Source organism: Lineus longissimus, chromosome 19, assembly GCF_910592395.1.
Source record: "Lineus longissimus chromosome 19, tnLinLong1.2, whole genome shotgun sequence".
In the NCBI taxonomy this organism is placed as follows: domain Eukaryota; kingdom Metazoa; phylum Nemertea; class Pilidiophora; order Heteronemertea; family Lineidae; genus Lineus; species Lineus longissimus.
The window spans coordinates 2,690,133-2,704,983 of record NC_088326.1 but is presented as its reverse complement, the minus strand read 5'-3'; the positions used below and the strand labels follow the sequence as shown (position 1 = coordinate 2,704,983).

Sequence of the window (14,851 nt, the reverse complement as noted above, 5' to 3'; positions counted from 1 at the left end):
TTGGACCTCCTAGACGAGCAAGTGGCAGTCAGAAAGTCATTGACCAATCAGAGTCTATCTGATATAAACCTTCACAACCAAGATGAGTTACACATACTGCCCTGAAAATTCTGCTAGTTTGTGGCCTTTCTGGTGACACAGAAGTATCCACCTCAGCTTGAGCCGCCGCCTGCTCACACAGATTCCAGTAGGTTGCAGGACAGCTTGGTTCAAATTGCATGGCCTTGTTTTAACTCAGGATGGGACAGTTGGGTGATGTACATCAATGTTATGGCCAAGATATCTTAATCGGGCAAATTCAGCAGGACTTTGACTGAGTGTATTTAGGCCTGCTGTGGAAGGATGACATTAGGGATCTTATTCCAACCTGGTTGTGATGTTGTCTTCATGAAACATCTTTGGGGACACCAGCAGAGACCTCTTCGGGGTGATAAAGTGCTTGAGACTTTGACTCCATGAGCCCTCTTCAGGGTTATCTCTTTTGTTCCCATTTCTGTTTCCAGCAGCTTGTCTTTAGGGAAAGCCTTGTTACTTTGAGACCGTACCCTTCTACAGAGCTTGGACATAAGGATCATTTCCTTGTCCCGAGTATAAGGGGCCAAACACCATTTTTGACGACACCTTCGAAAGAATCAAGACAAGAAACCATCTAAAGAAATATATTTTATTCCACAGAAACACAATTATGGCAGTAACTTGCTTCGATAGATATTTACAATCAAAATTATTTTGTGAACAAAACAAGATTTAGAATGATTTGATTTATCACAGAAATTCTTCTCGCAGGAGTGGGATTACATGCATAATGTTTAAAAGAAATCAGAACAGAATATGGTGAAATCGATTTTAACTTGGTCAAAAGTATTAAAGCAAGATTTACTGCAAAAGTTCAAGGTCAATCAAGAAATAAACAAGTGCACGAACCACTTATGTATAATATCAGGAATCAAATACCACACTTGGAATCAGTATTTTCCACACCGGTGCAAGCAGCGTCACCTTATCATGCACTGCACTTGGCATCAACTTTTTCCACAGTTTACTGAGCAGTATCAATGTTTCCTGCAGCGTTTTTAGTAGAATATCTTTTCACAGCCACCTTCTTCCCGAAAACACCATTGACGTTGACGAGTTGGACGAGACCCGATTTCCCGGCGACCATTATCCAATGGCAGGAGTGACGATTTGGGTTCCATTTGACCTGAAGGAGATTGTGGTCAGGTTATTTATGAAATATAATGTCTTCTATCATAACTAGCAAAGCAATACGTATGAATGAATGAAATGAATGAATGAATGAAAAGCATTTATAGGCGGCGCCTTTCCAAGAGCCTGATCAAGGCGCCACCCCGTTCAAAACCGAAAACATCATTCAGAGAAGTGCTTCTTAAAAAGCCACGTCTTTAGCTGAAGTTTGAAACTGGTGATATTTTGGCATGCCTTGACGTGGCCAGGGAGGGCGTTCCAAAGAACAGGTGCACAAGACGAGAGACTCCGGTCGCCTAGCCGAGTTCGGGTTCTTTTGACGGAGACCCGATCAAGCCCAAGTATGATGGTTTGGACTCCTCTAAGCTCAACATAGGCAGTTCGATACTGGATGGATGCAATATTTGCGATGTTGAGCAACACTTTATTTCCTCTCTGAGGCAATGAGGAACTATATTACCAGCAGGGGGCATCAATGAGTGGTCATATACACAATAGATTTCCAGGCCATGTCAATTTCACAGACTAAAGGTTCTCGGCCGCCTACCAAAGTATTGGACTGGACCAATCAATCAATCAATCAATCAACAATGTCTTATAGAGCGCCAAACTCCAGGTAAACCTGCTCAAGGCGCTACCTCCCCACGAAGAAATGCTTCCTCGAACAGCCAGGATTTTAGGAGTCGTTTAAAAGCAAGCAGCGCGTCCGCCCCCCTGATGTGCTCCGGTAGGGCATTCCACCACCGGGGACCACATGATGAGAAGCAGCGGTCACCGAATCTATAGTATTACATGTATATAGTATTACATGTACTTTCATTTTCTCATACGGTGAAACAATTCAAGATGATTATTTTGTGTTATTGCATGAAATGTAACTTTACATCGACATAGCATCTTGAGCTTACCTTACAAACTGCGTTGAGACCGAACTCGTCCACTCGATCCACGGCCAGGTCCTCCAACTGTCTGGCATCAAGGTCTGACATAACCCTAGGCGCCTGGAAAGTACCAAATGCATTTTTAAGGCCAGGCCAGGAAGCTATTAAGTCTTAAGTACATGTACCTGATTTAACGTCACATTTTTCATGCCCTTCAAGGTCTTTGCCTGTTCCCTTTATCAAATTACTTGCAGCACAAGAAAATTCTACGAACATAAACTGCCTTGGCCGTAAGTGGGTTAAGAATACTCACCAGGTTATAGTCCCGTATCACAAGATTGTATTTTTTTGATGCCGCAGCCAGATTCTTTGCACTCAGCCCAGCATCCTTTGCATCACTCCCACCGGCGACAGGACCAGTAGCGACATCTTTATTGGCGGACGTCTCAGCATCACCTCCACTTTTCCCAGTACAGCTCTTAGCATCTTTTCTAACGTCTGCTACACCCTGCACACCGCTATGATCTCCGCTTCCATTGCACTGTCTTGTTACATCTTCAGATTTTTGTTCCTCAAAATTCTCCAAAACTTCATCAGAAAATGTCACAGATTTTACAACTTTTTCAGATTTTGAACAAAAACGTTCCGTAGACTCGTTTATTTGTGAGTCGGATATTTTTACCCGCTTTGCTGGAGAGGGCCCCATAGTCTCTACATTCTTTGAACAATCAGGCAAGATTTCCTGATTGTCTGAATTTGCTGCATGTGACACAAGATTTGTTCTTCCCTGAGACAAATTACCACCCTCTTGGGACGTTGTTTCCATGGATATATTTTCACTCCTTATTTCGACATTGTCGACAGACGTTACATTGGTAACGTTATTGCCTCCTGAATGCCCCAACACATCAGTATTTACAGTATTCATCCCTTCCTTTGCCGATTCACCAGAAACAGCCTTGTTACCGTTATTTTCAACCTTGTCCCCCGTTACAACTTCTGACGCTAGATCACCATCTGTTGCTTTTGTATCATCACCGAACCGTAGTTCTTGCTCTAATTTAGTAATCCACTGAAAAGTTAGAACAAAATAATATACTGTTCAGGCAAACATGCTTTTTTAGTTTTGAAGCTAACATATTGGTTTGTGAGGGACTATCTGACAACTGGGATGTGAAACTGCTCAGAGCAAAAGAAAAAATTTTCTTATGAAAATGCTGTCCTAATTGCCCGACATGAAATATACAGATACTTACAAATCGACAAAATTTTGACAACTTGTGGTTTACTTTCCCAATGTGTGCGACCACCTCTCCAACCTGGTTGCCATGAACGATGCAGTTCAACCACGGCGACACGTCAACACTCTGAAATGAAAATGGCATTCAGAGTCAAAGTGTTCCATCACACTTCAATACCACAATAGTTGCCAGCACTCTTGTACAGTACACAGCTAGGGAATGAGGAAATGAACAGGTGATCCTGCAGTTTTGCTGTTGGTGAAAAGGAGCAGACTATGATGTTGATATGTAACTCACCGATATTGTTGTCTTTGACTGCAGAATCCTATACTGATCCTCATAGTTGCTGAGTTGAAACATGAAAGTACCATTCTGGAGAGTTCCGCTGCAAACAAAAAAAAACTCACTGAAAAAAATTTTCCAGAAAATTCTTGTCCTTTCATCAGTACAAAAGTGCCTCTTAAATGCTGATTTCTGGTCCAATTTTGAAAATTGAAAGATACACAGAGAGTTTGGACAGAGATCTCTTCATTCCAGCTGTCAAATTTAGCATTTAATAAGAAGAAAAGGTCTGGATTCTGCCTAAAATTTGAATTTTGTATCCGGGAAACTATTACCTGTACGCTTCATCCTGGCTGAAGCAGGCGAACTTCCAGAATGGCGCCCACATGATCTGTGTCTGGTACCCGCGACGAATACCTCCAACTGGGTTCCTGGTATCCGAGAGATTCCACACTGAAAGAAAATGCTGTGACGTTGCCGTGACGATGACATCAGATCGGTAAGAGCAGAAGGTTACGTCCGTGGTCATGTCCGTGTGGGCATAAAATGTGCGGAACGGTTTTATGACGATGGTACCGGAATCTTCCGTTTTTAATAGCGGTGACGTCGTCGAGAGATCCCACAATGCAACAGCACCTGAAACAGAATATCATAAATGTACGCAATACTGTATACTTAGAAATATTCATGTGGTAAACAGATATAAAAATTAAGCTTTTTACAGTATGGGAGAAATGTTAACGTACCGTCTGAAAACCCAGCTACCAGACTTGTATGACCATCCGTCTTGGACCAATCCATACACAGACAGTTATGGCTCCGAATTCCCTCCGTCCCTCGATCGAGCGTGACAGACGCCTTCACCTTAAATGCCGCCATCTTTGTCAAATCATCTTTGATATTTTCCGGGTGCGGCACGCTGATTATTCTGACAGTGCCGTCAGAGCAGGCCATCGCCAGTAGGCCCAGTCTCTGGCCGTCTTCCGGGGGAGACCAAGCGCCGCTTGGGCACCATAGCATCTTGTTAACATTGCCAAATTCGTGCAACATAATCACGCTCAAAGTCACGTCCGACTCCCGCAATTCGTGAGCCAGTTTCCCGCAATTCCATAGCTGTATAGTTCCTGGTTTGACCAAGATTTTTTTCATTGACATGTTGCCGGGTGACGGTGCGATGGCAAGGTACTGACTGACGCCAGAAGTCTTCTTCGTGTTCGGGATAGGGCACCAGTCGGCCGCCCAAGCTTGGCCACCTACGTTGAGGGTGGCATTAGAACCTGAATGATAAATAAAGTATATTGGTTGTGTACCGAGGTGCCACTTAGCCTTGTGACTTACACAGTTGTCTACAACACAATAGGGCCCCGAGTTTGATCCTGGGGAGAACCCAGAATTGAGTTTCTGGACGCACTGGTGTGGCTTTCAAGGAACTAAAATTCTTGGCTCTTCACATCCTTCGAATGAGACCCAACCATGAACACTACCTGTAGCGGGGTATTAGAAATGATTTCAGAAGGAGCGAAGATCATTCTGGAGGGCACCGACTGCCATGGCAGTGGTCGCATGGCTGAATTCAAGCCCTTCACAGCAGCGGATTATCATTCTAATATCAAACTATTCCTACCTGTCATTACGGACTCGTACAATGGTATCGTCCCAAGTTCCCTCAACGGCGACTTCTTCTTCCCTTTGCCATCGATAATCTTGAAATGAGGACAGCGGGACATCATTGGAAGAGCACTGAAACAAAGGACACATGAAATTACATGCAGGAACAGGCCAACACAATGATAATATTCGTGTCTCCACCTCTACAGTTTTTGCATCTGTACTTGGAGTACGTGTTGTTCTCCATGGAGTATTCATACTCCAAGGCAGCAAGACAATTTTTACATGCCATTACAATTAGGTGTCAATAAGCGACTCTGTCTTCCGCGAGAGGTAGAATCCATCACAGGCTACCCATGCTTCACACTTGATCAGATCTTTTGTTCACCCTACATAAAAAACAGCAACAAGGAACCTCGGATTTACATCTCATTAGAGGATAAAGCAATTTAGGGCTAAGTGTTATGCTCAAGGACACAAAGACAAATCAACAGCAATCCTTCAGAGAGTCAAACCCATTACCCCCCTACCTGAGAGGTATTGACTGCCACAACTCCTTCCTGGGCATCCACTCCTCAAACACGATCTTCCTATAATACCGCGACAGGTATTGAAGCATCTTGATGATAGTCTCCTCGTCGGCCATCAGGGGGCGACTCTCTTTTTTTAGCAATGACCGACGTCTATGAACACCAGCACGGTTTTGGGCAGCACGGTTTCCAACAACACTATTTTGAACATTATAAACGTCGTCTGAAATTTTAATAAACATTGCTTGACTGACCGACAGACGGATTGGAAAAGTTGGGTAGGAGTCGATTCAATTTTTACAATAACTTCTTAATCTCATTCATCTTCAGTAGCACCTCTCTTAGAGGACACCTCTCTATTAAGGACACCCTCTCTATTAAGGACACCCTCTCTATTAAGGACACCCTCTCTATTAAGGACACGACAAAGGAATGTTAAAGTGCAGTTGACCTCTTGTAAATAATGTTGCACTGTATGACAAAATTTGTGCAACCACTGGGAAAATTTACGAGAGCGGAGGACTGGTGCTTGATAACTGTGAGTTTAAGGACGCTCAGCAGATCTGGTGCTGTCGCATGCTTATTGGTAGTGAAATATTCCACAGTGGGGCCATGTTTGGGTAAACAGACCACAGGCATGCTGTTAGTCAACGGTGGCAGTGGCTTAGGGGAATCATGATGTCTGGTGAAGATGGTAGGGGGTCATCTCAAAGTAAGCTGAAGCCTAGATGCAATTTTTTCATCTCTCCTTGCACCCCCTCCCCTCTCCTCAAAAACTTGACCGACTTCAGACTTCAGCCTATTTCGAGATGCTCAACATGTGTGGTGGTTCAAATTGTAGCACAGGCACTACCAGCTAGGCAGTCAAAACAAACTGGCCTTCAACTTGCCAATGCTTGTCTTTCATATAGACAGCTTGGTTTCAATACAAAGTCGTAGCGAGATTTCATTGAAAGAAAACACCTACTAGCTCACATTCAAAAGTCTAGGTACCATCAGTCAAGGGAAATTCTTTTCTATCGAGTCATATTCTGTGACAAATCTTTCAGCTTTCCGGCTGAATATACGACGGCTACTGACATTTATTATTTGAAATTGGTGTAGCAACTAAACTACTACTATAGGTGTTGCTCAGTTGGAAACTAAGGTAAGATGGGCCCCCCAAGTTTATGGTAATAAAACAGCTTTGAGAGAGGGACACAATACTTTTGAATATGAGCCCACCTTCTCCTGGACTTGAGCTGTCATACTCCGGCACCCCACTTGAACCTTCATCCTCGCTAGATTCCTCACCGGATATTTTCACCTCCGGGTCGCTGTCGTTATTTTGCTTCAACTCAAGAGACGTATTATTCTGGAAGAGACTTTCATCAATATCAGACCGCAAAAGACACCAAACGAGAAATATCACCCCAGTTTAGATGGTGCATGATTTGGAAATCTATCCCCTTCCGCAAAGGAATTGAAATCAATCCCCTTCCAAATTGAAGTTGCGACTACGCTGTACAAACTAACCAAAGAAAAGAAGCCAGTCATATGATATCTCATGCTCAATTTGACTGTCAGCTGGAAATAACATATGGATATCCATACCACAAAATGCTAGGTATGGAAATCCATCCCCTTCCGGACTGAAAGTGTGACTTCAAACTCACCAAAGAGAAACAGCCAGTCACATGCGTTCTCATGCTCATCTCGACGGTCAGGTGATGGTTGCATTTCAAGCATGTGTACATGATTGTCGGTGGGCTTGCCACTGCTAGGCATCGTGGGAAATGGTAATGCAGCGAGATTAAGCTCTTCAATTGCTTCGAGCAGGCCTGAAAAAGAACAGTTGTAGTCGATGACATCGAGAGAGGTCCAATTTCAAAAATTCAAAGTTCTACAGAGAGCTGATGCGTAGATCTTTCCATTTCTGCTGTCAAATTAAACCTTTCCTATGGAGGGAAAAAACAGAAATCCTCCAAAAATTGAGAATGTCACAAGACACTGCATCATACCTCGTTCGGGCATTTCACCTCCTGCCCCAGTTTAAAAGCCTTTTTGATATCAGGAATGAGTTCGTCCGGAATTTGAGGCAGATTTGGGCTCTTGTAATATTTCTGAAAGAAGAAAAAAGCTGCATACAACATCCTCATAACAAAGTCCTCTTGGCATTTAGTGACAACTGCATTCCTTTTCAGCTTCTTCTTCTTCAGTAGCAACTTGGAGGAGTTATCCTACAGGGAGTATTTCCCAGTTGGGGTATTATTGACCTGGTGACCCAGTCTTCTGCCTAAAAAAACGGCCGACCTCATTCTACAATTCACTTCTTCTTCTTTTCAGTATTCACTTTGCCATTGGATGCGTTATTCTCCAGAAATCATTCCTCCTCCAAGGCGGGTTTTACGTGCCACTACAGTTAGGTGCCAATTGGGTTAATTGGCCTGGTGACCCCATCTTCAGAGTCTCTTCCTTTAAAGACGGACGTACTTTCCAATCTGTTTTCTTCTCACGGATGTCAACAACCTGCTGTACTAAATCTCTCTTGATATTATTCAAATTTTCCTGGGCCCTGGAAAAAGACATGAAAAAAAGTTACACGTTTGCAAGCGGGAACCAGTAGTGACGGCCAAGTTAAGTTCAATCAGCGATTCACAGGTGGCGTCAGTTGTATCGTTCTTAATAATTCATGAATGAAAAGTGGGATTCCCGGCACTACTGGTGCAGGCAGTACGGCAAAATCTGTGTATGTACAGCACGGGTACTACCGTGCACAGGCAGTGGAAGGGTTAAAATTCATTTCCCACGGACATTGAGAAGCGGGAAATAGGGCAACGGAACTTACCTTCGCGCAGCATGGCGTTGCGTTTTCACGTCACTGGAGGAGTCCCCAGTTTCATCCTCACTACTTTCCTCATCAGATGTGAATATAACTTCCATCGCATCCGTAATTTCCACTTCTCCGCTGTCTGCATTCTTCTTTTTTTCCAACCTTGCATGCGCCTTCATGTGAGCCGCCATTTTGTAAAGCGCAACGTCCTTATTGCACTTTTCGCAAACGCCCATTTCCTCCTTCCGTCCACACCATTCGCGATGGAACATGAATCGCTTGACAGATCGGAAAGTTTCCAAGCATTTATCACAACGGAGGCGGTTCAATTTCAGAAGGATACTTTGGAGAGCATCTGCATCGTCAAAACCATCTATATTTGATGGCGATACCTGGATAAAATCACAAAAGGGATCAGCATAATCTAGTAATATGCACCAAAATGAAAATCGTGAAGTGTCATTTTTAGAAATGTTTGCAAAAGGCTCCAATGAAGAGGAACAAAATTTCGGCCTAACACAGTAGTCACCAGGAAGAAGAAATCAAGTTTTACATCTCATAATGACAAAAAGACGAAACAGTACAGATCTTTCCGAGAGTTGAACCTACGACCTACATATTATAAGAATGGTTCTTCAACTACTGTGCCACCGATCCTATGAGTATTCATATTCAATTACAAATTTCAAATTTTTAACGAATGGCGTAGGCCTTTAAGTTAACTGAATGAGGAAAAACCAGCAAAACCAAAACAATGTCCTCTAGAAACTCACCAGTAGCGCGTGATCTGACATATAGTGATACTTCAGACCAGCAAACGTCGTAAACACACGGTCGCATCTCTTGCACTTTAACTCCGTAGGCTGAAATGTACAAAGACATTGAAGATTACCATGGCCAATCCGTAAGGCGGTTCCAGGACGCTGAGACGAAGCCAATGGATGCGTACTATGCGTCATTGTCGGCAAAGCTCTGTGGAGCAACCATCTCAATCTCCAACAACGAGTGACGTCACAACTCAGCTGCGGAGATTGTTAAACGTCAAGAAGGAACACAGTAGAATCTCTCTATTAAGTTCACCCTTGGGACTGACAAGTACTGTCCTTAATAGAGAGGTGTCCTGATTGGAGAGGTCAAATTGAATGGAAACAACCAATTTGGGACCAAAACTAGTGTCGGTATTAGAGAGGTTTTCCCTAATAGAGGTTGTCTTTGATAGAGAGATGGCCGCTCAGGAAGGTTCCGTTGTAATATCAAACTTGAACCTACCTTGCATTCCAGGTAATGACTGACAACAGCATCAAACCCTTGTCTCATGTTCTTGCATTTTGGACACTTGTAACCCCTCTGGAGCCTCTTGTCTTTCTGGAATGGAATGCAGAAGACTAGTAGAAGTAAAACTGGATACCGTCACTGTAGTTTACAACAATGTCCATCGGTCCCTATTGTTGGGCTGTTGTGTTTGCTCCACCGATGTGCGTTTCTGCCCCTCTAGGCTTCATCAGGGTGGCTGGGGTTGACTTGCATCCGTCTTGTTCAAAGTTCACAGTTTGAATGACATCATGACTCAGGGGTGGTTTCTCAATGGAATGCAGAAGACATCAGAACACGACCAATACAGGGCAAGTTTCAAAAGTGACTTCTATCCAACAATTATCAGATATATCAGAAATAAAATATCAACTTGACTTACCAGCCAACCAGTCATAACCCAATTCGGCACTCCTTCAATGATCAGATCCTTCTTCAGAGTCAGTGTGGATTCAATCTTATGGCCACTCCCAAACACTTTGGGAATATATTTTAATGGCTCAGATGCACTATCAGATGGGTCATCAGTTGGAGTCCTTCCTCTCCCTCTGCCTCTACCTCTACCACGCGCCCTACTCCTTCCACGCCCTCGAGGTCTTTTCACTTCCGTAGAGTGGTCACATCCCGAATCATCATTGCCAGATTCAGTATCATTGTCACCAGTTTTGACGGTAGGAGTCCTTCCCCTCCCCCGTCCACGCCCTCTGCCTCGCCCCCTACCCCTCCCACGACCACGAGGAGTTTTTACTTGGGTAGAATCGTCTGATTCGGAATCTTTCTCATCATCTGAATCTTGCGATGGTGACGTCTGCTTTCGTTTTCTTCCCCTGCCCCTGGCAACAGGAGACACATCAGAATCTTCAGAACCAGTTCGCTCCTGGAATTTCTTCGATTTCCTTCTTCCTATTCCCTTCAGCTGCGTCATCTTTGGGTCGAAAGGACCATCAGAGTCCGAGTCCGAGCAACCATCTGCGAGTGATTTAAGTTGCGGGGTCTTCGACAGTCCATGTCCCCTGACCCTCCCTTGTCCTCTAGGAGTTTCGGTTCTAGAGTTGTCAACTGATTTCTCACTCTCCGCATCCAAGACCTCCAGATGTTCCCCCTCACCAGGCATCTCCAAACGCGCCAACTTTGCACTACCTCTTCCTCTACCCCTGCCTCTTGACCGACCCCGCCCTTCAGGAGATCTAAAGCTGTCCACCAATTTCTCACTCTCGGCATCGGACACCGTCTGATTTACATCTCCATCCTCCGAAAGAGCCACCTTTTTCGAGCTGCCTCTCCCCCTTCCCCTACCCCTGCCCCTTCCACGACCTCGAAAAGTAGGTGTTGTAAAATTCTTGTTCTCCTCATCAGACACGACCAGATTTTCATTGTCCCTGGCCTCTTTCAAATGCGGCACCATATTTGCGCTTCCTCCACCTCTACCCCTACTCACACTCCTACCCTTACCCCTTCCCCTACCACCACTCTGCGGGGCAACTACTCTTCCCTCACTCTCACTCTCATCAGACCTCTCCTGGGCTACTGAATTCGACTCTGTATTGATTTCATCCTCCTTTTCAGGAACACATGCCATCTTTTCCAAACTGTGTCTTCGTGATGCAGGCATTTGAACCCTTGCCAGCGGTACATCATCAGAATCGGTACTCTCCTCACACTTCCTCCCGACACTTGCCTTTCCCCGACCTCCAGACGCTGGCGTCTTAAACCTCGCTAGTGGTACATCATCAGAATCGGTACTCTCCTCACACTTCCTCCCCCCACTTGCCTTTCCCCGACCTCCAGACTCTGGCGTCTTAAACCTCACCAGTGGTACATCATCAGAATCGGTACTCTCCTCACACTTCCTCCCGCCACTTGCCTTTCCCCGACCTCCAGACTCCGGCGTCTTAAACCTCGCTTGTGGTACATCATCAGAAACCGTACCTACTACCTGAAGCTTTTTCGGGGCACCTCCACTCCTTTTAGGCCTACCAGTCTCTGAAGCAGACACGTCCACAAGTCCGCTCCACGCAGGACCAGCACCTTCAATAGCTAAAGAACTGCTCATGCTTTTTCGTTTGCCGCGCTTTTTATTGCTGTCTTGGTCAATTTTCTCCATATGTTGAGTTTCGTTAGCATCTTCTACATGCTCCAAAGCCTTGTCTGAACCAACCCCAGACACCACAGACTTCCTACCAGGTGCAGCCACCTCCTTGTCAACTGTAGCATCACTCTTTGCCTTGGATGACACTTTCTTCCCTTTCCCCTTATCTGGCTTTATACATTTCCCCCTATCCCGCTCCTTTTTCTCAATCAATTCTTTGCCCACGTCAGCACTCTTCTCTTCATCACTCTCCAACTTCGGTGTACCAGCAGCCCCTGCAGAAGATCTCCTTTTCGGTTCCACAGCAACTATCTTCCCAACTGGCTCTACTGGACTTTCTATCGTGGACTCCTGCATCTCATCAGTCTCAGCCGCCCTAGGGCGATCTCTTGCCTTAGTCTCCAATTCCATCTCTCCATCAGAACTCTTCAGTCTGTTCCAAACGTCTGTGTTGTTTGTCTTCTTATCCGTATAAGTCCTAATACGCTGTCCTCGCTTTTTTGCAGACTCCGTACCTTCAAGCACAAGACGTGTGTCAACCTGTTCAACGTTTTGCACTAGTACAGCATTTCCAGCAACGTCATCAGCTGACTGGTTGCTTCCTGTCCCCATAGGCACAATCCGAACTATTTGATCTGCAGGTGGAACGATCTGTACAGTACTTCGTTGCACTGGAAATGAAGGAGTACCCGAAGTATTCTGCTCGACCAGTCTACCTCCTACAATCACAAAGTTGCTGTCTGAATTCTCCCCAGCATCCGGAATGAGATGGCCTATACTGGAAGTTTTCGGTCCTGTATTGGAATTGATTTTAGAAGGACATTCTGTTACAGGTAAAACTTTTGCATGAGTTTGCCTGACACCTTTGCTGGAAGTTTTAAGTCCAGTAGGTACAGCTATTGCGCAAGTCATTTCATTGGGAACAGCAGAGACATTTTGATGAATGTCCTTCACAGCGATCTTTTGTCTCTCTTGGGCATGATTATTCGATGACGTTTTTTGGTTTTGAGCATTCCCACCAGGTGAAGCAGAAGTCTTCGGAAGGAGAAGTTCTGGATGTGTCCCAATGAAATGCATGACCAATGGTAGGTATGTCTTTCTCACAGACCGACATTTGGGACATTGGGCCTCCTTCAGCAACTTAATCTGCATCTGAAAAAGACATACAATTTGACCTCTCTAATCAGGACACCTCTCTATTTTAAAAGGACAGCACTTGTCAGTCCCGACGTTGCCCTTAAACGGCAGGTTCTACTGCACTAAAACAAACAAATATCAGAATTCATACTTGATGAGAAAGTTGAGAACGGATAATACTAATAGACGGTAGGGTCTCTCTATAAAGGACACCCTGGGAACTGAAAAATGCTGTCCTTATTTGGGAGGTTTCTTAACTACAGAGGTATGCATATTATCTTATGGACAAAAATCACTGTCCCTAACAGGGAGGTTGTGCACTCGGTGCTAACAGTGGTGTCCACTTGAGAGATTTCACTGTATTTTCTTTTTATGAGGTGTAGCGTAGTTTATGGCTGATCATCACTAGTGTAAAGTCACCAAGTTTTTAAAGAGGTACTTCCTGTATGCATCCAAAATCGTACACAAACATTCCTCCAAACTAAACAGCTTTGGGTATCTCCCCACACTTCAGTGGTGAAGCAATCATCAATGTAACAAGACACAGAAAGTTGAAATCTTGAGAAAACAAAACATTTACAAATATTTGATGAACAGTTAATAATACCTTCCAATTCTCCTTGATAGTATCAGGAATTTGCAAATCGGCATCGGGCTTACTACGTTTTGGCGACACCATCCCCTCAGCTACGCCTTGTTTCTTTCTCTTCTTTGTTTCAGCTTCGCGGCCAACGGTCGTGGATGCGTCCTGTGAACCATCAGATACAATCTCGTTACCATCGGATACAACCTGGGCACCAATGGACACAGGCACTTCAGCAAGCATCTCCTCGTTTTGTCCTTCCATCCTGCTGACCGACACTAGAAAAAAATCAAAGTCAATTTTAGGTTTTATAGTATTCATAAGGGATCTAATTATCAATTATGCTTTACAAGAAATCTACTTTAAGGCCTAGATGCCAGCCCCACCCCCAGTCAGACTCAGACACCTAGGGGGCCACGTGCTTGTCCCAATATCCTCCTTAGTTTGCAATCCCCTAGGGCTAGAATAGAATGGCGAGAGAGGCCAGGCCCAGGGGTCATTTGATTTGTCTAAATCTCAATCTGTTACTGGGCACAGACTTACCAGCACTGCACTGGCCCACTTAGCACTTAAAACTGAGAGTGGGGCCGGGCCTGGGGTCAGGGCCTTGTGTCTCGTGTGTGTAGGCTATAGAGTAATGACAGTGTAACTGTATAGACTGTGACTGTGGCTGTGATGTACTGTTATAGTGTACCACATGTAAGGTTACAGGAGTGCCAGTAGATAGAGTCAGATGATGGTGTAGGCCTACTTGTACTACTACGGTGTAGCCAAGTCAATTAAGTCATTGCATGTAGTAAGCTAAAAATCTCCTAAATAAAAAAGGTTTACTCGAATATTCATACCAAATTTCGGTATATTTAGGAATGTATATATGCTCAAATAGATGAAAAAGATAAATTGTTATCAAAACAATACATTACATGCGTATTTTACCTAAAATTGGCAACGAACGGATTCGATCCCACGTTCTTGCGCGTGGGAAAATCCGGGCACTTTGGTCCAACTGTTGTGGGTGTCGTTTAAATTAGCTCCACTTCTGCCGTGAGGGCGAAAAGTATGTCTTTGACTTCAAGTGTCTTCCATAGCACAACTTCTTATCTCGCAACAATCAGATTCTTAATCGTTAAACAAATAATGTGGCTTAGGCCTATTTAGATAAAACCAAAGC

The 14,851-nt window shown here is 44.4% G+C and overlaps 1 protein-coding gene across 1 annotated transcript; it reads right to left on the bottom strand.

The window, feature by feature from the left end:
* Positions 1-676: 676 nt before the first annotated feature.
* LOC135503400 (uncharacterized) lies at positions 677-14,664 on the bottom strand. The gene is made up of 19 exons (XM_064796960.1): positions 14,617-14,664; positions 13,705-13,958; positions 10,254-13,112; positions 9,830-9,925; positions 9,334-9,423; positions 8,576-8,952; positions 8,221-8,302; positions 7,749-7,850; positions 7,404-7,568; positions 6,973-7,102; positions 5,749-5,971; positions 5,235-5,350; positions 4,357-4,887; positions 3,946-4,246; positions 3,626-3,713; positions 3,344-3,454; positions 2,401-3,159; positions 2,115-2,207; positions 677-1,201 (listed from the first exon to the last, which is right to left on the bottom strand). The coding sequence occupies exons 2-19, from the start codon at positions 13,942-13,944 to the stop codon at positions 1,040-1,042; spliced, it is 6,525 nt and encodes a 2,174-aa protein (XP_064653030.1). The 5' UTR covers positions 13,945-13,958; positions 14,617-14,664; the 3' UTR covers positions 677-1,039.
* Between the last annotated feature and the right edge of the window lie 187 nt (positions 14,665-14,851).